Source organism: Pungitius pungitius, chromosome 14, assembly GCF_949316345.1.
Source record: "Pungitius pungitius chromosome 14, fPunPun2.1, whole genome shotgun sequence".
Classification (NCBI taxonomy): Eukaryota; Metazoa; Chordata; class Actinopteri; order Perciformes; family Gasterosteidae; genus Pungitius; species Pungitius pungitius.
Window position 1 is genome coordinate 11529855 of NC_084913.1, and position 25295 is coordinate 11555149.

The 25295-nt window shown below is 44.6% G+C and overlaps 1 protein-coding gene across 3 annotated transcripts in view; it reads left to right on the plus strand.

Annotated features, from left to right (window-relative positions):
* The window catches only part of LOC119227235 (glutamate receptor ionotropic, NMDA 3B-like), an 84625-nt gene that overhangs the window by 15398 nt on the left and 43932 nt on the right, over positions 1–25295 (plus strand). For 2 of the 3 annotated variants that reach the window (XM_037485833.2, XM_037485834.2), the window contains exon 1: positions 11950–12786. The exons of the other annotated variant lie outside the window; for it this stretch is intronic. In XM_037485833.2, the coding sequence (XP_037341730.1) occupies positions 12253–12786 (534 nt within the window). In that variant the 5' untranslated portion in view covers positions 11950–12252. Of the gene's footprint in view, positions 1–11949; positions 12787–25295 lie in introns of those variants that run through there. 3 annotated transcript variants of the gene reach the window in all.

The following is a 25295-nucleotide window of genomic DNA, read 5'->3' on the forward strand; positions in this document are numbered from 1 at the left end:
AGTGGTTCAAATGTTGTGAACGCTTTTTGGGGGAATATTTCAAGGTAATGTGGGACTCATCAGGCCCAACTGATCATGCGATGTGAATACAAATTATCTTTCAGCGTATAAAACTTTTCCTGTTAGGCTCTTAATTTGTAGTGTGAAATGATAGGACTCCTTATTCAGCTTATTTGTGGTTGTTTTCAATGGTTTTCAGGGTTTATGGACACAGCTCAACATTACATAACTGCATTAAATGAAGCCCCTGGGGATGAGTACAGAAGAAGTGGGGGAGACACATCTTGACTGCTCTACTTACGGGGCCAATGCTGTAACCAAAACAAATTGCTTCGTTGTAGCAATCCTGCAGTACTAATGCGGGATAGCTGCAACCACGGCGGAATTTCTACAATAGCCACCGCAGCAGGTTCATTTTTAGTGAATTGAATAAATATCTGCTGCGCAGCTCTGAATGTCGGGATCTTAAATAAATGTACACCAAGGGAGCAAAAAAAAGAAGTTTGCAGACTGTGCTATCAGTTTATTTCCTCTCTTGGTATCTCTTCTGATTTGATTGCACATGTGTGTCTGAGGGTCTAGATAAGTACTATCTCGGTTGGTGTGTGTATCTGTGCGTGCCCGCCTGTGATTAAAACAGATTGCAGAAAGCACGATAGCAATGTGGCTACTTTTGAAGCATCTGCATCTGCGACGGCAAGTGGTCCACCTGTTGTTCAAGCCAACAGTGCAGAAGGCTTTCCAAGAGCTTGGAGAGGAGGGTTTCGGGCGGGAATTATCACAGAATGATGGCTTCTGATGTCTGGCCATGAAGCCAGTTGGAGACTGGTGGCCACGCCCCAACATGAGGGACAGCTAGAGGACAACACTTAGCTTCTTTCAACTTCTTCTCAACCACATGAAAACACACACACAAACACACACGCACAACATCTGCTTGCTTCACATGAACACATGATACCTGTAGACACTGAGGTCTACACACCTAAAAAGACACATCAACACAACAGGCTATAGGCGTTTTTTCTGACATGTGAGTAGTAACAACTCCTAAAAGTTAAACTAGCCTGTGGTCGCACGCACAATGTACACACACACGCGCACACACACACACACACTGTACACACAGACACTCAGATAAGTTAAAGAGGTTTTCTGCCCTGTGGTTGTCCTTGGGCAATATCATCACAGAGAGAATCAATAGCGCCATCGCTCAGAGTGGATGGAAGGAAGGAGAGAGAAAGAGAGACAGAGAGACATTTACGAATGCATAGAGGGGGGGGGGAGGGGTGTCCCGAAAGAAGTGGGAGTCAGGGGGAGTAATAAATGTGAGACAGGGGATGTCGGGGCAAGCCGGAGCAAGGAGGGGAGAGAAAAAAGAGAAAAGTGAGTGAAAGAGTGCATCATTAGAGGGAGTGAGAGCAGGAGAGCATCACAGAGGGATAAGAGGAGCGGAGTAAGCAGCTGGCAACGGGGTTTGAGGCAAAGGAGTACAAAAGGAAGCTGAAGTCAAAGTGACAAGGATGGATGAAGGAAGCAAGTGAAAGTAGAACAGATGGAGAGATGTGGTGGGCGGAGGGATGGGGGGATGGAGGGATGGGGGGGGCAGGGAAGGAGAAAATGGATGAGTGAGTAAGCAAAGTATGTGAGTGAAAGGGAAGGACGCATGAGCAGAAAATCAGTCTGTGATTCAGTATTTTTTCTTAAAAGAGATTGACAGAGAGAGGGAAGGGAATCAAAGATAAAAATGGAATGATTGGGTCTGAGTGGATAAATAAAGAAGGAGGAGGCCTGGAGGCGAAGGTGGGGGGGGGTAAGGGATGAAAGAAGGGAAGAGCATTTGAGTGAGCCAGTGATCAAATGAGACCTAGAGTGGACGGGCAATCAAGTTTCTTCAAACTAACGACACACTGTACATGAATGACACTTTATGACATGCCAGGATCAAATTGTCATGTAATTGCTGCCGTTAAACATGGAAGATCAGAGTGCTTAAACAGCAATACGTTCTACACCATGAAGACGAAAGTGAGGCTTTCAACAAAGCTGAAGTCATGAAACATTCAATTCCTAATAATATGAATCGCTTTTTGAAGTAGGAAAGTCAAAAGCTCAGTGAGAAAAAGAATAGAAGTGGTGTATGGTGCAGCAAAACATTTCAAAATTCCTGACTTATTTGGGAGACTGGTGACTCAACCCGAGTAGGCCAGTGACCGGTCGATCCGTGCGATGCATTGAGGGGGCAATGGGGCGTGTATTGAGTGGGCCGGTCTGACAGTAACTCCCCTTCCACTTTTTCCCCCAGTCCGCCCCTGATCAGGAGTTATCAAAGACTAGAAACAGGGCTGAAAGGAGAATGAAAGCAATGTTTTACTTCCCTCTTTGTCCCTCCACAAATCACCTGTACATCACTGCAGCAAAGTGGTTGTTGGAGGGCAGGAAAAACGAGACTCTCGTTCGGTGTTGAGTTACCCTTTAAATACCCTGAATAGCAATAAAGATTGCTGTTTTTATAGTAACGTATTCAATGCTATTCTAGCTGGCCATGAAAATGCCCTTTTCACGTATTCTCCACCCTGATTCCTAAAACTGTGAAGGTGTTCTAAAGAGGAGGAGGAGGAGGAGGAGGAGGAGCTGGACCCAGTGAAGGGTCCTCTGTAAAGGCATAATTACATCAGACTAGTCCCGGGCAGGAACGCAGCCTGTCTGTCGGCAACTTCATTAGCAGGTCCCAAGTTAATGCATTGACAAATGGCCTACACGGGGAAGAGAAGGCAGATTGGATCGGAATAGATCATAGAAGACGCAGATTAGCTCATATTAGCCGCATGCAGGACCTCTCGTTATTACCCGGCTGGCCTGTGCTCCCGCTCGCAGATGGGAGCCCCGCCCCTTCTCCCACTCTGCACATTGCACTGTGCTGTGAGCGCTCGGAGAGGGGCCCAGTGGCCTATATTAATGTAATCTCCTGCACCTAGCACTGCCAACTCAGCACAGCTCAGCCTCCTCGCCGACAATGGAGCATAATGGTAGTGCGGCTCCTACATATTATCGCCACTCACTGTTGGCCAGGGAGATATTAACCTGTGCAACTCAACATGCACGTCTCTCCGACCATGACTGTCTGCTGCAGCCTGATTCTATATTTTGCAGCTCAGTATCTTTGCTGCTGTTTCCGAGGGACTTTTCTACCAAGGTGACAAAGTAGTACAATCATGCACAGCGACGGATAGTGAGGGTAATGTTTCCCCCCCAGTAATGAAACAAAAATGTAATTAACACACATAAAATGAAACACAGTAACACATTCAGTTAACACATATCGGGTTGATCAAGGATCATCTGCGCTGTGTTTGCTCCGTTCTGAAAGCTACAAGTTCCCTACTGAAACATGTTTTGCATTCTTGCTTATCAATCAGCAAATATTGAATGGAAATGGTCAATTATAGGATGGATCAAAGGCTTGAATGTGATGATGAAATGAAGAGCGCGATGTTGAAATGAAGAAGATAAGCTCCTTGAGAAATATCAGACGAGCACCCAAGCCGCCGCAACTTTTTCAAAAGATACAACAGAGTGGCGAGTGGACTCTCAGCAAACGATAGCACTTTCAGAATTGATCTTGAACACGCCGCAGATGCTGCTTGAGGAACAAACATTAAAGATTGTATATGATTGTGAAAGAATTCAGAGGCCCAGCAGTAAATAACCCACACAAATGGAGTGACGGTTGAGAGGATCGCTGTAGACTCCGTCTCACGCTGCTAGTCCCGTTACTGTAGAGCTTCTCTAAATGAACATCACATTTTGCGTAAACCTCATTACTTACAGCGCTAAAGCGGCGTTGCGACTTGTCACTCCTCCTCCTCTTTCCTGCACATTTTTAAAAAATGTTTTTCTTAAGAGGATAGGCATGTTGGAAGTGATTCTTAAGCTTTTCTCTCATTCTACCATCTGCCATCTAATGAAACTCTGAAGCTTTAATTAAGCTCCAGCTTGTTCCAGTCTGATGCTGTAGAACAAGAAGTCTGTCAATCTGACCCAATGACATGCTGAAAATACAATTGTCTTGCTCTTGTTCCCTATTTTCAAGATAATGAGTCTTAATTCTGTCATATAAAAGGAGAAAATGTTGCTTCTTTTATTTACTATTCATAAAGTGGGAATAAACAGTGGGTTATTTATGATGGTTAATTTATAAGAACACGTGTCCATGGGATTCAATACAATATGTCGCAGTGATTCAAGCACGTTTTAAGCAAATTCTGGATTATCTGAAATAAGTTTTCATAGCATACCATACCTGTCCAAAAGGGTTTTGGGATTCTTAATAAATCAACTTTAAAGCAGCATTCTATTTTTATTTTTTTGACCACTTTGACTCAGTGGAAGAAGCAGTTAACACGACACTGACAAACCGTTATGAAGTTGTTATGTAGAAATGCATTAGCAAACTGTTGCCTATTTAGACATCAAACACACATGGAGCAACAGTAACAGCTTTTTGTTGTTTGGAGTCCAGAAGAGACCAAATATCAAATGATCTGCAATCGTTTATTGCAATCCCCTTCATTGCAATCATTTAATTTATTGCTTTCTTAAAAAAACACTTTTTAAATTGTGAAGCTAACGACTGAAATTTAATTCTTTACTTAAGCATATTTAATCACCGTTCTCACAGCGGTGTTTGCCTTGTGATTGTTGCATTTTTGAGGAAGTCATTTATTCAGTAGCTGTCACGCAATCCCCGACAGCCATCTCATGATTACATGAAACCATTTAATTCCATCTGAGCCAGAGTTGTCATAAAACGCTGGTGTGCAATTGTCAAAAACCGCAGTCACCAAGGCAATTTTCAATTCATTCGCCAATAAGATCAAGTTTTTGACAAAGTAGGGAGAAATACCATGAAAGTCAACAGCCTTGATGTCAGTAGTGAGACGGAAAACAAGGCTCTACTTTGACAGGAAGCTTATTTTTTTTTCTCAGGACGATGACACATTGCTTTCTCCGCAAATACACAGCCATTCTATCCATGATAGTTATGGAAATCCATCCCTATTTTGACACCACATAATTTGTTTCTACTGTGAAAATGACAAGACAAACAAGCTGTCCAAGAACATGACAATGCCACAAACGGCATCTGTTGGCTTTTCCGTCGTTTGTTTTACCTCAGCGACAGGTGTTCGGGGCATGTGTCAACTGAGATAAAAGATGGAGGAAATGTGCGGTCGTTACATGTGCATATTTTTATTGTCGCTTATAATTAGCCCAAGTTTGTAATGAGTCTAACACAATGTGACAATAAAAGAGGGCACACAAGGAGGAAGAAACACCGCTCCAGAGCCGCAGGCAAGGCCGAACTTCTACCACAGGGAAGTTGAACCGATCAGAAGGCTCCCAGTGAAACCCACTTCACCGTCCTGCAGCTCGCTGTGCGCCGCGTCTCGCTATTGGACCTCATCATTTTCCATAATTGCCCCCATTGGCCGGGCTCCTATCTGGCCCTATTTTGTCCCATTTTGTTGAGAAATTAAGGCATTCCTCCAGCAACCCTGACCTGTCCCAGGCCTTGCCGTGTGACTGACAGCCCATTAGAGGACCATTGATTGGTTGAATCTCGGGATGTGTGAGCCAACCTAATTAGAGCTGAGTCCCTCCTCTCCTCTCTGAATGCCAATTGAGACCCTTGTAGGAAACGGAGCAGCTGGCGAAAGAGGCCTCTCTCATCCCATGGATGGACACCGTTGTTTTTACTCAACAAGATCAGGGTAGATGACAGCACAGAGCCTTTTGTTTTAGAGAACACTGCGCTCAGTTCAATGTAAAGTGCACATATTAATCAGTCATGTACACGCATGCAACTCTGCAAATACGTAGTCCCTTAGGTGTTGACTGGATCTTCCCACTTTCACATATATTCCACATATATTCACAGAAACATTGCCAGGGGTCGTGATTAACGCGTCACCCCCGGTCACCTGCACAAACCGACACGGTCTCACAGGGAGCGGATTCAGCAGGCACACACACATTTGAATGCATACACTTGCAAAAAGGGAAACTTGCTCTCTCTCTCTCTCTCTCTCTCCCTCTCTCCTTTTTTTCTCTTCTTGAAAACACAGCTGCTCTGTTTGGAATGTGTGTGAGACTCTGTTAAACACACCTACACACACACACACACACACAAATGCTAAGACACACTGGCTCACTGAGACAGGATACGTACTTGCAGCTGGTTTTGCCTCCAGCACGTTTGGAGACTATTTGGGCACCACCACAGATGGTCCCTGACTAAATCTACTACCATCCTGACATTATTCATCTTGACTTCTCCCTGTTAATGCAACAACAACAATTTACACCAACTTACCTTGGCAGTTTCTGTTTTAATGAATTTGTTATTTCAATCGGAACCTCTTGTGTGGTCACAGGAGTGCTCGAGATGATTACTTTTATTTATTTTTCCCTCCAGGTGAGATGCAAATGAGACAGGTTGTGGATGATTTTAATTTTTCATTGAAAAACGGATGTCAGTGTAGATGACGACAGGACTAGCGGTTAAACATGAATCAACTCCGTGTATTTTTATGGTACAGGTTTTCTTATAGTCCTGCGGTGGTGGAATATGTGTGTCAACTCTTTGTATAGATCCACATGTTGTTTCTTGTCCCAGTGTGCAAGGTCTTTTTAAAGACATCAACTTAACTCAATTTCCCGATCTGCCACAGTTTTTCCCGGCAACTCAGGAAAAGTTACAGGAACAATTCATCAAAATGCAAACTGATGAGGGCTAGATGCACTGTGACTTTTTTAGTCCTTATACCAATAACTGGGGGGGGTTGTATTGCCTGTGTTTAGTTAATAGCCATCATTCCTCACTGTGTGGAAAGTATTCTCCAATATGTTTATTGACTGAATAGTTATTTATTAAGATAATAATTTGTTTAATAGTAACTTGGATATCTTCAAATTTAACCAAATTTGAGGGTTTACGGTACAATTGAAGTGGAAACCTTTTTACGTACAGCCACGAATTGGTCAGAACTTACAAGGGAATCCATATTCCACTATATTGTACAGTATAATACATTTTCATAGACCTGAATGAAATCGTTGAGCCCTGCTGTCATGGATTCATCTTATCTGTATGAGTCAGTAGAGGTCAGGTATGACGATTTGATTGGGTGCATCCCTAGTAAAGAGTCACTGACTCTGACAGCTTTGGTCCTCAAAAGCTTGGGGACCGGCTGTGAGACCAAATGTTGCCTGTATATATTTTTGAATATGCTGAAAGTGTTGTACCTGAGAGTATTCATTAATTTAGCATTGATTAGAATACACTCACATTTTAAGACGTTACATTCCTAAATAAAAGATATGGTGAAGAATACATTGTTGAATCAATAGCGGCTGCATTAAACAAAAGTTGATCTACACGAGAATAAATATCTACACAGCAAAATGGACAGACTCAAATTAACACTATTAAAGTGTCCCATGGGGTCCACACATGGGGTCCCATGGAGTCCACAATTGACTCTGTGAGATTCAATTTTAATTCTAAGCTGGTGTTTATTTTGTCCCAATCTTGTCAGTGTTAAATCAACACTCAACAAAGTGTTAACAATTTAACTCTGAATAATTGTCAAAAATAAATCTGCTCAGTGTTGAATACAACGTCATTTAGCTGATGCGTTTATCAAAAGCAACTTATGTTGCATTTTTAACACTTGGAGTTTACATTTTAGCCCAGGGAGCAATGCAGGGTTCGGTGTATTGCTCAGGGACACTTTGACATGGAACATGGGTAAGACAGGGTTCAAACCAACAACCCTGTGGTTCCTGGTGCACCCTCACATATCCATGCACCACATTACATGGAGTTAAGCCTGATACCAAGAACTGTGCGCTGTACAGTTACATTTCAATCCTATCAAATAGTTATTTTAACTCTACTAAGTGTTGCAAATGAATCTGATCTTGATACTGGATGATGACTCCAGCTCTATCGTACAATTGACTCTGTAAGAGTTGAATCTTTTTGCAGTGTGATTTCAACTCTGCACTTTTGTTTTTCCCAACACTGGATTTTGCTGTGTAAAAGCAATACAAAACATCCCTAATGAGTTATATATCATCATAATTTACATTTTGATATTGGTGTATTTTGGTGAACTAAAAAAGACCCTTTTCTCAGTCGAGTGATACGTCGCTCCCGAAATTAAGCCCACAAGCTAAAATTAGTATAGAAAAACGTCTTTGGAGAGCTTCTTTGCAAAGCGGAACAATATCGTACTCGCTCATGCTCCATGACATGAGAGCTCTACCACGCTCTCATGTCACTTCTTGTCCCAGAAAAGGCCAACCTGAAGCTTCAAAACCCCATTCAGCAAACCGTTGAGTGACTGTCCACTAAACACTCGTAACGCCACAAACAAGTGTCTTGAAACAGCCTCCTCAAATCCACAGGAATTAAACCTTCAACCACCTGAGTGCCGCATAAGCAGTGGCTTGAAAACAAACAAGGAAATCTTGCCAGAAAATGGAACGCGCCCACATACACACACACACACACACACGTACGTACGCCTTCACAATGCGTGCACTTTGCCAAACACACGTGTACAGTCGCACACACACACATACCCACATAGATACACATGCAGGGTGCTGCTGTTGCTTCCAGATAAGTCTCTCCATAGACCAGTGTCTTCGTACATCAGGGGGAGCAGAGGGTGAAGGGAATTGTGAGGAATGAACTCGTGTTGTTAATTTGTTCCAACTCTAAAGACAGAACGCACGCCAAATGGCAAATCTACCCCAAACATCCTCACTTGCCCTGCTCCTTACAACCCTGTCCAGCTTTGCAGCATGTGATCATTTGTTCCTCATTCTTCCTTTCTTTCCTTCCGTCCTCCCTGTCTTTCTCTCCCCCGGCCCCCCGTCTTGCCCCTTGTTAGCAAGCATTGTGCCAGAAAATGATATTAGTGCCTTTAGCGCTGTGCCAGGAATACTGACTCGCAGCTCTCTGGCATTTCAACAACCTCCGTGCTACCTGGGTTTCTATTGCCAGATTATTTAGGATTACATCTACACACGCTCACACACACACACACACGCATAGAAACAGACTATTCCAGACTCACGGAGGAGCACTCACCCTGACTCATATTGGCAGTTGTTGTTGGCTCACCCCTCAGCTGAACCGCTATGTTCTCCAGTAGACTTCTACCAATGTAATTGCACTTTCAGCTCATGAATTAATCACTGATGTGGTTTAATGGTTGCATTGTGTGTTTGGGGAGAGCGCAAATAGCAAATTTGCTGTCTCTCTCTAAGAGACAAAAATATGCATGATGGAAAGTGAGAAAACGATGTTGGGGTGCACATCTAAAATGTGAATACTGAAGGTAGTTAGCGAGCCGTGTGGGAGAAACAGAGGGCAGGAGGTGACGAGTGAACACTCGGCAGAGTGATACAGAGACGTGGCCCCCGCCAGCAAAGATGAAGGGCTACTTTAATTAGGTTTCTGACGCCTGCTTAATCCTATTCCCCCCTATTAATCCCTTACAATGTACACAATCCAAACAAACACAGACGGTGGGGCAAAGCTGTTAATAGGAAAATGCAATACAGGTAGCGAGTGCATGTGGGGCCCTGGTGGAGACAAACAAAGGACATGTCCTAGTCATCGCTCTCCCTGAGCAGCGATCAGAGGCCAAAGGGGGCTCGCTTGAGCCGATTAATGAGCATCCTTAATATGCAGCAATAATTGTACACTAATTCTATTATGGGACACAGCTTGATGTCCATGCTTGATATCAACAAGTCACCTTGACCAAAAAATTAAATTCCATCCTATTTTTTCTCTTTTACTTCTGTTGGTGCGTTCTTCGGAAGAAAATTGTTTCCCAGTGGTCCCAAAGTTTCATTTCAACATGCAGCCTTTTACTTGCCTCTAGAGATTATTGTCTATAATTAAAAATACCTATAATTTTTTTAACAGCAAATTCTTTTCAACTTTCATGGTGGATTTGATTTTGGACTTCTTTCTCGAAGAAAGAAGTCCAAAATCAAGCCGTACTTTAATTTCAGTGGGATTTTTTTAAATATTTGTAGAATGGTATGTGGATTCGGGTTTTTTTTTTTTTTTAAAGGCAACATTCATTTAGAGATAGCGTCTCAGATATTTTGTGTAAATGGTGAGGAAATAAATAAACACATTTTTAATTGTGTCATCAAATCTTTATTTTAGAGAGAGGTTGGTGTCTACTTGTTGTTGTTTTTTTGCACTGAAATGTAGGGCCTGGAATTGTGTTTTCCTTTTGTTATATGATATAAAGATTATATGGCTGTTAGATGACTGTTCGAGCGGGAGTACACGGACCAATGCCCATGCGGCGGACATAGTTAAAGATACTAATGTATAGACTGTTTCTATGTTTCTTAAGATCTTCTAAGGCTGAATCACTATTAGTAGTAGTTTTTGTTGTTTTATTTACTGCATGTGTGTGGTGATGCACTGTGTTCAGCATATAATCATCCTGTTAGAGCCAATGCGCCTTCAAATAATGATTTATTGTGGCCCTAAGTAGGATAAATAAATGATTGCGCTTTGATTTAATTCTGGTGTTTATACATTTTGACATCTGGGATACAGACAATAGCTTCAGCAGCCTCGTACATTAACCCATTTGCAAATGTTTTTGTAGGATTCGTTGTGATGAACTTGACTTGAACCATCGACAGCCACAGTGTACAATGGAGAAACATACTTTTGGAAACACTTAGTTTGTACTTGTTCCTACACCTTCAACATGCACCTGAGGGAGAATGTGTGAGAAATGTTGCTGGTTTCTTTATCAGAACAAAGCCCAAACTGTTGGCTTTAATCCTTTCTCTATATGGAGTACCTCAAGCATGAGGAGAAAAAGCAAAAGTAAGAAAACTCTGATTTGTCAGTAAATCGTATCGGTATGACACCAGGTCACCCAGTAGGCTGTGAAATGACTTGTTGGACTGAGTGTGTGTGCGCGAGGACAGAGCGGCAGTGATAGCTTTATCTGCAGGTACGTTTCATGTCAGACCTCGCACTGAAATGGCCCCGCTGAGACAGAGAAAGACGAAAAGCAGAGGCAGAAAAGCACAAGCGGTGCCTTGACAAACAAGGAATTATCGGAAAAAGAGAATATGGGGACCAAAGGGGCCACGCACCACTGCCCAGATTACTGCTGGACATATACGGAATGTTCTGGTCTAACAATTGCAAATTTGATCGGGGCAAAGAGAAGAATGAATGAAGAGAGGACTGAGTGCTGTCCTTTGCATGAAGCCCGATTTGCATGCACAGTAGATCTCTTTTATGGTGTTGGCGCTGTCCATGGTACTGAAGAAAATGTGGTTACACAACGGATAATGTTCTACTTGGATGGCAGCAAGTTGTTGGGAAAAAAAAAATCTCTGAGGAAAATTGAGATTTCAGGAAGCTATTAGTTTCTTGCAGGCCAACGTGAATGGGACATTGTGGTCGGTGCTGCAAACGTGCTTTTGGGTGTCATCACAACACAAACGACTGACATTTAATACCCCCGAGTCTCACCTTTTACAACTTACAGCAGTAGTTTAATTTTTCTTCTGCGCAAGTGTTCAGTTTTAGAAAGATTTGCGCGTACAGAGTAAAGAAGGAAGGATATCCTCAACTTAAAGACAGAAATACAGTATATAGGCCACTCCAGGACATAACTAATTTAATTTCCTTAGTTTCAACTCTGAATAAAAGCATTAGGCCAAATTCCGTGTGGGACCCAAATAAACTAAAATAAATGTTACCCTATACACATTTCCATTAAAATTCAGCAAGAGGCAGTAGCCGTGAGAGGTTAGATTATTGGCCGGTAGACGCACGAGCGCACGCGCGCGCGCACACACACACACACACTTCACAGCTGGTACGCCTTCCTCCAGCAGAGACTTGACAGAAGCGGGGCGACCGCTCTGAGCTGCGAGCGCTCCTCCCGTCTCCTCCGCCGGCGCGTCTTTCCCTGTTGACATACAAACTTTGAAGAGGTGAGATCCGAAACGTCCGAACGGCAACAAATTGGCAGCAAGAGCTCATCGACAAAGAAAAAAAAAATACAACAACCGCTAAGTCCGAGGAAGAGCGCTGGAGCCGGGAGAAAGAGGGAGCTATGCCATCTCGCGCCGATCAGAGCCCAGTCCTCCTCTGTTGTGTGTCGGAGCTGCAGCATGGTGTCTCTCTCTGGACTCTGGACCTACTGCCTCGCCCCCGGGAGACCTCATCTCCGCTTCCTCTCCGCCAGACCGCTCCTGCTGCTGCTGGTCTTGACCGGCCTCTGCTCCCCCGACTCCTGCCTCCCGCACCCTCAGCCTTGCCACATCCTGGCCCGGATAGGACACACCGTGCGCATCGGCGCGCTCTTGCCGACCCGCCAGCCGGCACGGATACAAAACGCTCTCAACCGTGCCCTGGCTAGCCTTCGGCACCAGAGCATAGGGGCAGACTCTTCCACAACCACCGCTCAAACACCTCCTCTGATGCCCTACAACCTGAGCCTGGAGATGGTGGCTCGATCCCCCGCGGGAGGAGACCCGGAGTCCCTGTCCCGCAGCACCTGCCAGGACCTGGTGGTCAAGGGGGTGTCGGCCGTGCTCGCCTTCCCTCGCTCCAGGGAGGAGCTGATCCAGGTGGAGTTCCTCTCGTCATTCCTGGAGATCCCCTTCATTTCCATCCTGGAGGACACGGAGCCTCTTGTGACTAAGGTATGCAGCGACGCGCGCGTGTCTGTGTGTGTGTGTGTGCGTGCGTGTGTGTGCGCGCGCGCGTGTGCGTGTGTGTGCTGTCCCCGAAGCACCTGTGGCAGTCATTATTAAATCAACATAAAACACTGAAGGTTATTTGGGTTACTTCTTTTTCTTTCTGTAGGTTCTGCACTTTGATTAGCCGCAACCTTTAGACAAACACATTTTCGACCTTTTTCACAGTGTTGACACTGATGAACCTCAGCCTGCATTAGCCTATGGCAGGGATTTGGTGTCTGAGCTGGTGCAAAAGTCATCTCACCAGGCAGACTTTTAAGTCGGGCTGCAGGCAAAGGAATAGTCCAAGGAGATGCAATTGTAACAAGGATGAAAAAAGATCAATTATTATTGAGAGTAATTGGAATAATACACTTACTTAGTGAAGATATTTCCAAGACTTTAAACTAGCAATTAGTGTCCAAGACCCCTGAATATCACCACTAAGGATCTTTTCCCTGCAAAGTCTCAGGATGATGTCCTCTGAGCTTCAGCTGGTGAACCTGCAGGCCTCAACATGCATGTTTAATATGTGGTAGCTCAGCCTTAGTATCGGACTGAACACTTGAGCCCTCGAGAAACATAGATTTAAAGTGAAATGATTTTCTTTCTAAGCCCTTTTCATGTGTGTGTGTGTTTTAACCGATTCAATGGGTGTATTTGTGTGCACCTGGAAGGGAATGTGTGCATGTATGATTGAAGACAGCTGTGTTTTGGCACCTTTCAGAGTGAATCATTCAAACAGTTGCAAAAGTGATGGATGGATGCTGCGGTGTGGTCGTGCGTGTGTGTGTTGCTGGGTGTGCGTGAACATTTTTAGTGTGTGTGTGTGTGTGTCAGTATTCCCAGCAGCAGTCAAGCTGCTTGCCAGTCGGTCAAGCCAGCTTCAGTCATATCCGCGTCCATCCTACTGAGCAGCCAACTGCATCTTGCGTACACGTGCATACTCTCACGTGCACGCACACACAGGTGCACACACACAGACACCGCGCACACAGGCCGCCAACATAAAGAGGGTTTCAACTTTCACACGGGTTCATCTGGGACACACTTTAACACACAGGTTGAACAAATAGGCCTTAGGGGGAGTCAGTGGGGCGGAGGGTGCGGGGGGGGAGTGGGAGTGAGCGGGTGAGGAAAAGAGCTATAGTTTGAGTCTGAAATCTTTGTCCTCCTTCGTCTCCTTGTCAACAATGGATTGCTTTTTCGATTTCAATAAAGCGTGCATGAATGAGAAGTCGCACCACTTGACGGATGTGTCGGCAATGCAGGGAGATAAGGGAGGGAGAATGGATAGAGGATGGGTTGGGAAGTAGAAGAGTACTTTTTTCTTTTTTTTTTAGTTGTGGGAGGCCTTTGAGCGCTTCAGATATGGGCAAAAGACAAACCACCATCACTGTCTTTTGCTTTTTCTTTGCAATAATTAATAATAACATTTTCATTGACTCGGGCGCCTGTTTGTTAGTTGGCTTTGGTGTTCATGCTCCAAAAAAAAGAAAAAAGCATCAGTCTCATATTTCATTCGGGGAATGTTTTTTTTTTTTTTCTTCAGTGTAAGGCGGTCTTTCGCGCTTCATGGGAGGTGACATGTTCTAGCTGTCTGGCAGCAGCAGCAACATCTGTTTGTAAGCCGTAGAGGAAAAACAGGGCAGGCACAGTGAGAGAGAAGGAGCACACATGTACAGCAGAAACTCAAAATTAAAAATGGTTTCAGATGACATTATGGTGACTACAGTTTGTAACCAAGGAGGACTTTTCTTTAGAAGAAATAGGCCTCCACATAATACAGTAAAATCATTTGAAAATGCTATTTCTGTTGATGTTTTTTCTACTATTCAACGATTATCATTTTAAATCCATTTCCTCTGTCAAGGATTCAAAATTAATTAGTTTTAGGCTTCAAACGGTAGGATTTTTTGGTACATGGCCTTTAAAAAATGTTATTGCTTGTATTGCTTTCTCTAACACGGTGCAATGTGCGAGATAAACTATGGGGAGGCTGCTGGGAGGTGGGACAGGTCCTAGATTACACACAGAGAGGGCAGTGACAAGCGGGTCGGGTCAACAGGGAGGCAAATTGTTACCTTGTAAAAAACAGTGAACAGTACACTGGTTTCTCGACTGATGGCGAAATATTCTAACAGACGTTCTAATTAAAAATGCTATCTGCATTTTAGCATCAATGGGGTGGGAGGGGTATTCCTAAGAGGGGGGGGAGGAGGTCTGGAGAAATTCAGAGACAAAACAAACGCCTCTGCCAAAACTTTGCCGGATCTGTCACAGACTGATCCAAATATTTCTCTTTTTTTTGTCTCTGGGCGGAGAGCCTCTTCTCCAGACTTTTTGAAATTGTGGAGATATTTCTGCGGGGCATTGGGAGTTGAGCCCATGTTTTTGTGATGAGCAGAACCTGTCTCGGGACATGAAAAAGATGTAGGTAAACATGCAAAGAGAGATACTTCCACATGCAGAAGGAAACACTCGCTCAGCCTCGCGCCAACTGCCAAATAGATGTTACACATTTCTAAAATCCCACAAAACAGAACATTTCCATCCCGGGCAGAAGAGACTATACTTGCAGGTTTAAAGAAGATGCCCATGGGAAAAGAACACAGTATCTCAGAGATTCATTCATATTTGACTCTCTAGTATCTTTCTTTTCTGCCATTTATCCCGATTCGTGAACTCAGCAGAGTCAACATGTGGGTTTTTTCTTGGAGGTTGCGACATGTGTCCCAGAATATTGTTCCGTTCACCTGACACCGCTGCATCGTCACCCACTTGCACCAGTCTCTCTCTCCTCATTAAGTTTGACATTGTTCAAAATATTCCAGTGGTGCAATACATGTCCGCACGGGCGGGGACAGGAGAGGGACACGGACCGACAAGAGGACGGAAGAGAAGACGGAGACAGAGGTCGGTTGTCTGCCCGGGTTCTCTCTGCTTAGTCAGAGTTGTGGGACTTGGTGATGCGTCTCAGCGAGGAAGTGCTTATTCCCCCCCGAACTACTTTAGCTAATTAGAACCAGTGTGTGACCCCTAACAGTAAATCTCTCCCGATCATCTGTGGCAGGAAGGATGGGAAGGGAAGGGGAGAGAAAAGAGGAACACAGAGGAAGGAAGGGAAAGCAAAAGGAAATGGCCTTCTAATTCCCATCAGTGGCATTATGGGCAGGTGGTTCTTATTCATCAGTCGGTTCTCATGGAATGAGGGAAAAACGAAATTGAAGATATTTGATGTTTAAGGAAAAAGAAAACCCTCAAATAACCTTAATTAACCCCCCCAAATTTGAGTGATCCGGGTTTCAAAATTGATATTATACCAAGACGTGTAGGTGGAAGCATAGTCATTACGGATTGAAATCTGTTTTGTTTGCAAATGGATTTAATTGAGAAAAAAAACATCTATATGCATTCTCAGCCCAACACTAATGCAGCCGGTCTTTTGAAAGCACGCTCTCACCAAACAAATCTAGATTCACTGATTTTATCGCAGACATTATTTTGTGGTATCGTGATTTCTATGCCGGAAATGTATTAGCAGGGAGAGCTGAAGAAAATGGTTTCGCTGATTCCAGAACGTGATTAGGTGAGAGGGGTTGGTGTGGGGGGGAATTCATTATTTGTCATTCTTCACAGTGGAAGCAGTGTTCGTGCAGCTCAGGTATTGTGTCTTTGCTCCCAGCTGTCCCCTTTCTGTTGCTTGAAATTCATCCCATAAAGCAGAATGTACAGAACTATATATCACAGAGTCTGATTCTAACCACATGTTGTACTTCAGTTGGCTCCATTATTTGCACTTAAATGTTTTTTCATACAAAAGAGAAGTGTATTATTCATAGTTCACATAATCTTCTTTTTGTCACCAGACCCTGATAATATGTATGAACATTATAAATACAAAAGGCCTATTTATTTGAATCCTCTTCACCATTACTATGCTGTTTAATTATTGGAATTATTGGATATATTTTATTTGAAACTATACTTCTGCAAATTAAGACCCTCTAAATTAGCAAGACCTACACTGCAAATGTTGATGCCATAGTTATTAGCCTTTTACCTTTAACTATAATCACTACAGTACACACTCAACAGTCATAAAGCGTATTATTAATTAATTTTTTACTGTTTATGATTTGGAATAACCTTTTATCTTTCACGTGGGGAGCTGCTTTACCCCGTGTAATCTATCCCGCATTCTTTCATTAAGTCAGTCCTTTTTTTTAATGACATACCTCGTTCTGCTTAGTAAAATGAAGATTAGTACAGTAAAAAACCCAATTTGCAACTTTGAATGAAATTACATTTTAATCCAGGGACCCTGCTGAATAAGACGCATTGTGTCTCTGAGCCCCTCTCTCCAAGGACACACACACACACACACACACACACACACATCCATGAACACACATTGTATGCAAAGAACACAAGCCTCCCACCAACGTATACCTGCATATAGGATTCACACTTACACGGTGCACGGCTCTGTGCTCACTAAAGGTTATTAAGCCTAATGAGGCTTTACAAGGCCGTGCTGCCTTAAGTGTTTTCTTTGAGATGATGAGGGGATTTGCCCGGACCACTATGGAATAAACGAGTGGAAAGACAGCGGGACCAAACTTGTGCCAAGCCAGAGCCGCAGGCAAAGTGTCCGTTAGAGACAAGCAGGGCACTTAATGCAAACAGCTCAAAGCTTTTTCTTTATTAGCGTTATGATGACAGTTCAGCGCAGTCTTGACTGAGCCAGATTAATTGAGCGCAGCAGAAACAGCGCAGCGTGTATTACCAAAAGGATTGTGGGCCTGTCGGAGCTGCTCAGTATGGCATTCGAGCTTGTGTTTTAATGTTTGGCTTCTGTTTTCGCCCCTGGTGAAACAAATGTTTCCAGCGACTCCAGTTAAAAAAGAAAAAAAGAGGAGAGAAGAGAGTCGACCAGCGCTGGATAGCGCAGGATGGAAACAAAGGGCTTCCCGTATCTGGGAGGGAGGCATGTGTGTGGTTGTCATTATGGAGAGTTGATGGAGGGATTGAGGGAGGTTTTTGGGGATCAAGGAAGAAAGAGGGAATCTGGTGGTAGGGAATGCTAAAAGGGGGGGATTGGGGAAAAAGACAGAGTGGGTGTGGGGGAGGGGGCAACAAGAAATGGAAGGAATCCAAGGATGCAAGAAGGGGGACCCAAAGGAGTGGAAAACTAGTGAAAGAGGGATCTTGGAAAAGAAGAGTGGTCAAGTTGAAGGGCGAAACATGAATTGGTTTTTAACAACGTACGGCAGAATCAAGGAAAAAATAAAGGTGATAGGAAAGAAGAGATGGCATTGAAGAAGACAGGGGACTAAGGCTGGAAAGTAAAACAAGCAGGGGAGGAAAGGAATGTGTTAGAAAAAGGGGGATTGTACGATTGTACGGGAGGAGAACCAAATGAAGAAAGAAGTGGATACAATAATTACGCCAGAAATCAGGTCAGGAATGTAAGGATTGATCAAGGAAGGACAAACGAGTGAAATCATGAGAAGTACCGAAGTGTCATGGAATGAGTGAGGAAGGGATCAACAGAGGACCGTATGCATCGAAAGTTGAAGGAATGGAAAGAGGCATGATGCAGGGTGGTAGTGGGTGAGGGTATTGGAGGAATGCAGGGAGGAATGATGGTAGGCCCGGCCCTCGTGGTTTCTCTTCCATAGAGGAGTCTGATGGAGGCAGTTTTATCTAAACTGTGCCGGTTCATTAGAGGATTAGTGAGCGATAACTTCAAGCTATCTGTGATTGGAAAAACACGCCTCGCACCTACACGCCCACACAGATAATTGAAGGCACCCCAAACACAGCAGCAGGCGCAGACACACACACACACACACACACACACGCACACGTGCACGCACATTCTGCGTGATGCTTGCACATACTCCTACAAACTTATTTAAAACGTATACATTCACGGATGAAGAGACACATGTTGGCCTACTTTTAAACTTATCACATTCTCGTGAAGTTTCTCTCATCCTTCTCTTCCACAGAGCTAATGCCGTCAACTGCGCAGCAGTGAGTTTTTGTTGTTATTTAAGGTGGCAACCGATGCAGAACACCAATGAATCTAGGCCAGGTGGGCTTCAGCGATAACGGGGACTTTTAGGCAACAAATGCACACACATGTTAGGGCCTTACCGAAGCTCCATTAGGTCACAGGTGAAAGGCAGGCAGACGGGAACGGCAGACAGGTGAGACAAAGGTGAGAGAGACATGCGCTGATGTGAGATTGAACAGATGCTGACAGATGGCTATGGGACGCGGCTCAGCGACTGCGAGAGAGACAGGTTAGCCGTACGCCCCGGGGGTGAAGACAAAGAAATCGGGGGGAAAAGACGAGAAAAGGGTTGAGACGAGCGGAAAGTAACAAAGCATAAAGAGTAAGCAAGAGAATAGAAGTAAGTGGATTAGAGAGACGCCGTGAGCGATTCAGACGAGTGGAAAGGGGCAAAAAGGAAGGTTAAAAGTGTGCCACGGACAGACAAGTAAAGTGAGCAAGCTAGTAGGAGATACAAGGAGGAGAAAGAAGGTGACAAAGGAAACGTGAGCGAGTGTCAAGCTGTCAGAGACAAAGTTATTTGAGAGGCGGGCAAAGAGCAGACAGACGGATTGAGTGATGGTTCGACCCCGTGGTAACTTCTCCCTTCCTTCGGGGATATTTATGTTGGGCGTTGGCAAGGAAACGGGGATGATTCAAAGCCCATCTGGATGGGCATCAACACCACCTGTCAGCAGAGGAAAGGCTGTCTGTAAGGAGACGCGCACCGGTGCACCGGTGGCACTCGCACACGGCGCGACATCCTTTACACAAGTTACGTGTGTGGAAATGCGGCCATTTTGCCCGTTTGGCTCTACTCCAGCGTGTTGGATCTCACTTGTTCACCTTTCGGTTGCAGTACCGGCTTTCACGGCCACGCACTGGATTTAATGATCCCAGAAATGCCGACCGGGCAACCAATGGGTTTTTAAGGCAAAAAAAAAAAAAAAAGAATGGAAAAATACTCTCAAAGCTGAAGTGCAGAATGCACAGAGCTGGCCAACTCAGCGAGGAAGAAACCAGGTAACTATCACATAATGATGGCCCAGCTTTCCCTTCTGCTTGTCCCTTGTCCAGAGGATGAAACAAACTGGAAGTAGTCTAACCCGCCCCTGAACTAGTTCCTGCTCCAGCCGGGGTCTTCATGACCACATTTTGCCGACTCTCACATAGTTTGTCACCCTTATTCTTATTGTTCTTCCTCTTATTTGATTTGGGAGATCATCTTTTCCAGATTTGTGGTACGGTTCCAATAGTGCTTTGAAAGATGTTATCGACAGGAAATGTGTGGTTGCCATGGAGTCAGTTAGTAAGCAGGGCTACAACTAAAGCAACTGTTCTTCAGCCTTTATTGTTTGACATTTGGGAAAACTGACACCGACTGTGTTGAATTAGCTTTTACAGTTCCTGTTGCAATAGATGTACTGACAATGATCACTGGATAAACGATTTCCTTGATACAGAAGAAACCTTTATTATGAGGCCGTTATCTGGGAAGCTCTGGGGTTTTAAGGAGGGTCTTCTTTGCTATGACATCAAAAGTTATAGATGATTACCAACACCACCAAGGGGCATCACAACCTGCTTTCTGACTTCACTGGAACATGTCACGCAGTTTCCCACACAGGTGAACGCACGCATGACAAAGCAGAAACATGCAGTCCTCACGCAACACACCAGTGTGACAAAATACACAGTTACACACAAACACGGCAGTCACAGCTCTACAAATACACAGTTACACACAAACACGGCAGTCACAGCTCTACAAATACACAGTTACACACAAACACGGCAGTCACAGCTCTACAAATACACAGTTACACACAAACACGGCAGTCACAGCACTACAAATACACAGTCACACACAAACACGGCAGTCACAGCTCTACAAATACACAGTCACACACAAACACGGCAGTCACAGCTCTACCCAACATGGACGCTCACGCTCAATTAGATTGTATTGTATCCATATCCAGGAGCATCCGTCATACACGCAATCAGTTTTCATTTGTCAATTCAGTCTCTCTGTCTTCCTTTCTCTCCGCTTTCTTTCTTGGCCCCGTCCACCCTTCTGTAGTGACCTCGGTGTTCGAGCTTCCTCCATAAAGCAGAACAGAGGGCAACGATAGATAAATCCTAAGTGAAATCCCAAGCTGACTGCTGGCGCAGGGGAAACGGAAAGACAAACGCATATTCATATGCACAGGGGCTAACACTATTTATGGGCCCGGTATAACCACCGTAGAGTCACGGCGAGGCACAGGCAAGCGGTTTGAAGGGGAGAGGATCGAAGGCAATGGATGGGTGAATTAGGCGAGCAGACAATAAATGAGGTTTAAGGGTGCGGTGACACAAGAAGAGACGGAAGTAAAGGTAAAAAAAAAAGAAAAAAAAAAGTGGGATATAGAGGAGAGAAATGCGATGCGATCAATTTTCCTTCATCATTGCCCTTCATACTGAGGGCAGACCGTCCTCCAGATAGCGCTAAAGCAGCTTCCTTGTCGCACTTATCTCATGCCAAGTCACGCAAGAGAGCAGAGCAATATTTCACTATAATTCAGGTCGGCGGCATTCATTTATATTGCACCTGTCCCCCATTCACTCTGCTTTTCTTAAAAGGAGAACCCGCAAAATTACAATTACATAACACTTTTGGAGATTTATTCTACAACCAAGATCCAGACTGTTCGGAAAAAAGAGAAGGCATCTGTGACAAATGGCACAGGACAGTAACAAATCTGTTTTTGTCTCAAAGGGGAGCATTATAGCTCCGTGGCTGAATGCCTGCAAGCACAAGATGTCTTGAACTACCCAACTTAAGTTTCTTAGCTGGGTCCTCGGCTTGTCGATGAGAAAAACAAATGTGGTGTCTCTGGTGTTGTAAAGACGCTGTTGCAGCAGGAAACGCCACAGAATTGACGGCAATCAATACGCTCTGAACTACGTCAGGCGAGGAAAACAGAGTGGAGATATTTTAATTGAGGATAAGGAAACAGTCAATCAGAGGATTTTCTTTTCTTTTTTGTGTCAAATGGCTGGGAGGCAATGTCTGTTTTTTTTCTGTTTGTGAGCAGCTGAGTGGACGTTTGTGAGGGAATGACAGGTTGATGTCAGTTTGTGCTTTTTGTTGTTTATTTGTTTTCAGTCGTGACACACAGACAGAGTGCACGGGCTTTGAGGCATTCAGGTGAGATGGTTCGGTTGAAAGGTCCTTTTCAAGCAGGACAGCCGAGCAGACGGTTGGACGGAGATATCCTTTTAGAGAGAGAGACAGAGAGAGGGAGAGTTGTCAGGTATGAAATTGAATAACAGTCATAGACGAGTAGATACAAATATATACTTCAAAAGTGGAAATTCTTATGTAAGACGGTTGCTGTACAGCATGTGATTATGTGACAGACATTAGAAGTTATAGAAAGAAACTGCTGCACGGTTAGTTTCACCCACGTGGCTTTTTTCCCCCATCTGTCTACATCAAGAACAAAGATTCAGAACAGTAGTTAAAAAAAAAAGGTCTGTGCAAAGGATTTAAATGCACACCTGTGTCTATTACAGAAAGGCTGCTTTGCTTTGAACAATATTTGTGACCAATACATGTAAATCGAATGTTGTTGCTAGTCACACTCACTATGGGTCCAGAGAAGTTGCACATTTGTCGTCTGTCGTCATAGGAAAAAAAAAAGTACTGTCCCAAAAATGCTTATCCAGGTAGAGGAGATCTTGTGATCATCACGAGTTGACCCCCACTACTACTGCGCCACTCCTCGCTGCACAGATTTCATTTTAACAATCAAGGCTGTTATCTTGATCACTGATTGATGTTGTACCGTCGCCGCTGACCTGATGATGCTTTACGGCCCTGTACTAAATAACTATGAAACCGTGTTGTTGCGCCAAGGTTACATTCAGCATTAAGCATTTATTACTCTGAGCGACGTGGCTTAAATGTTGAATAATCATTTCAATTCTCCAGCTGGCGCTGAAAAAATGGAAAGAAATAAAGCATTCAAGTTTTATTTCATGCTTTGAACTATTGTTACATTTTAATTACCAGTTGGGTTTCACATGTACGTCAAATAAGAGACTAGGGACACCCACCAGTGTACATGGTTGTCCAATTATGGTTTCTTTTTTGGCAGAAGCTCATGACTCAGCAAAGCGGTCGCTCCCAGACTTTAATGGCGCTAATTTTCAAAATGGTGGCCTTGTCAGCTTTAAAGCATGTCTGATAAACCAGGACGTGTCCACTCGGATCGCTCCAGTTCTCGCCGTTTCATTCTTTGTCGCTTTCAATCAGGCCATCGTGACCGCAGCAGAGCCGAGCTCAGGGTCGACAGCCAAGGCTTTTCCCAGCAGCGGCACAGCGCTCTGCCAACGGTACTGTTTATGGGCATGTGTGCCCTTTGTCACAATGTTGGATGTAAATGCTTAGTGGGGGCTGTGTGTGTGTGTGTGTGTGTAAGCATCGTGTGCATTCCAGTCGTGTCTTCCATCTGTTGTGCAAAAGGTTGAAGTTGGGGAATTATTTCAAGCACGCAGCATAGCACATCTTTTGTCACATCTGGCAAAAACTGAGTTGTTTTTTAATGTCATGTAAATTTCTAGTTGTTATGGCTACATCGATTAATCCGGCCAACCCTGAGAGACGTCTGCGTTCATCTTGGGTCTTGGGAAGTGAATTGTTCACTCTCCCCATGTTCTGTCTTCGCTTACCCCCAGATGCTGTGACAAATATGTGTCTCTTCAGATGCTGGACAAGTAGCGCAAGACCTTTATCCGACCTGTCCTTGAACTGCTCTGTAGAGCTCAGGTAGACTGCCGACAACAATTCTCTGTGGGTTCGTCACAATTGACATAGTATTTTAGTTGAAACTTTAACTTATTTCTAACTCTAACGCCGGTTAAAGCCTATTCCATAGAGCAGGGATTCCCAAAGTGTGGTGCGCGCACCCCTGGGGGTGCGCGAGCTGCGACCAGGGGGTGCGCGAGAGGAAAAATGTAATGGCGGTCCCTTACATTTTTTTAAAGCAAAATTGGAGGAGTTGCAGAAAAGCCGTTGCAGTTTAATTCATGCATTGGGTCTACGAAAGACGCATTACGGGCTTCATATCCGCTCAGTTACACAGCAGGGAGAAAGGGGCTGCCGCACACAATTGCCGAAGACGTGTGTTTGCCAGCGGCAAAAGAAATGGTGGAGTGTATGATTGGAGAGAAAGAGGCAAAAAAGTTGGACGGCGCATTGATGCCATGTCTAAAGACATCCTGGCTGTACGTACGTACCTCTCGCTCTCGCTCTCACTCGCTCTCTCTCGCGCTCTCTCTCTCTCACTCTCTCTCTCTCTCTCTCTGCAGGCTGAGCGACTTTTGCACTAACCGTGCTTTTTGTTACTGAGCCTGTGTTGATGTTGGTATTGTCATGTGTGTTCTGGTTATTTGCGCATGTTTAAACATGAGTCTTTATATGACGATAAAACAACGTTTTGTTGCGTTTTTTTTAAAGTGTGAATTGGGGGTGCGCCAACCCGGTCGGGACATGGAAGGGGGTGCGCAGGAAAAAAAGTTTGGGAACCGCTGCCATAGAGCAAAGCATTTGCGATTGGTAATCCAATTGAGGTCTGCATTGGGGACCTGGTCTGGTTGAGTGTACTGTACAAGTCAAAATGTACACTACAAGGAGTCCTGGTCAGTTGTAATTCCTCGCTGGCACTTAAAGGATGAAATATTGATCGCGGCACACGCAACTTATTTTCCTGCTTTGCGTAAATCAGTCTGTGATTGACAGCTCCCGGGCCAGGAGCTGTCCGTCCCATCGACTGCTGATTTCATCAGCATACCTGCCTTCATTCTCCAGGCAACCGGTGGGTTAACCCTGCTTTCAAATCAGCGTCGGCTGCTTCTGCACAGGCATTTATCAACGGTGGATATTTTCCAAAACCCAACAATATTGCTGGTTGTCTCTCCGTAGCATGCCTGAGACTGCACAGGCCTAAGTGATTAGTTCTGCAGGGGCACAAATGACTCCGAGGCAGATTGTCTGCGCGTAGTGCACGAGGTCCTCGGTGAGGAAAGCATTCAGCCCTCTGGCTATTTAATTATGAGGGGCGGCGGACCCCTGGGTGCTCAGCTTCGTTCTCTCACAACAGTGGCTGGCTAACAAACTCCGTTGAGTGCCTTTGATTGATCTGAAGCCATTTGGGGTGGCCGTGAAAAGACAAAAGACAGCGACAGAAGGGGGGAAGGGGAGATGAGGCGGGAGAAGAGAGGGGAGGGGGGGGGGGGGGGGGGGGGCAGGAGTGAGATGTCTGCAGGGAGATGGAGAGTGAGGGATGAGGGGGAGCAGTGTGTGGATTAATGGCTAGAGGGAGAGAGACAGAGAGAGAGACTGGTGCCGTTCTTGGTAGAG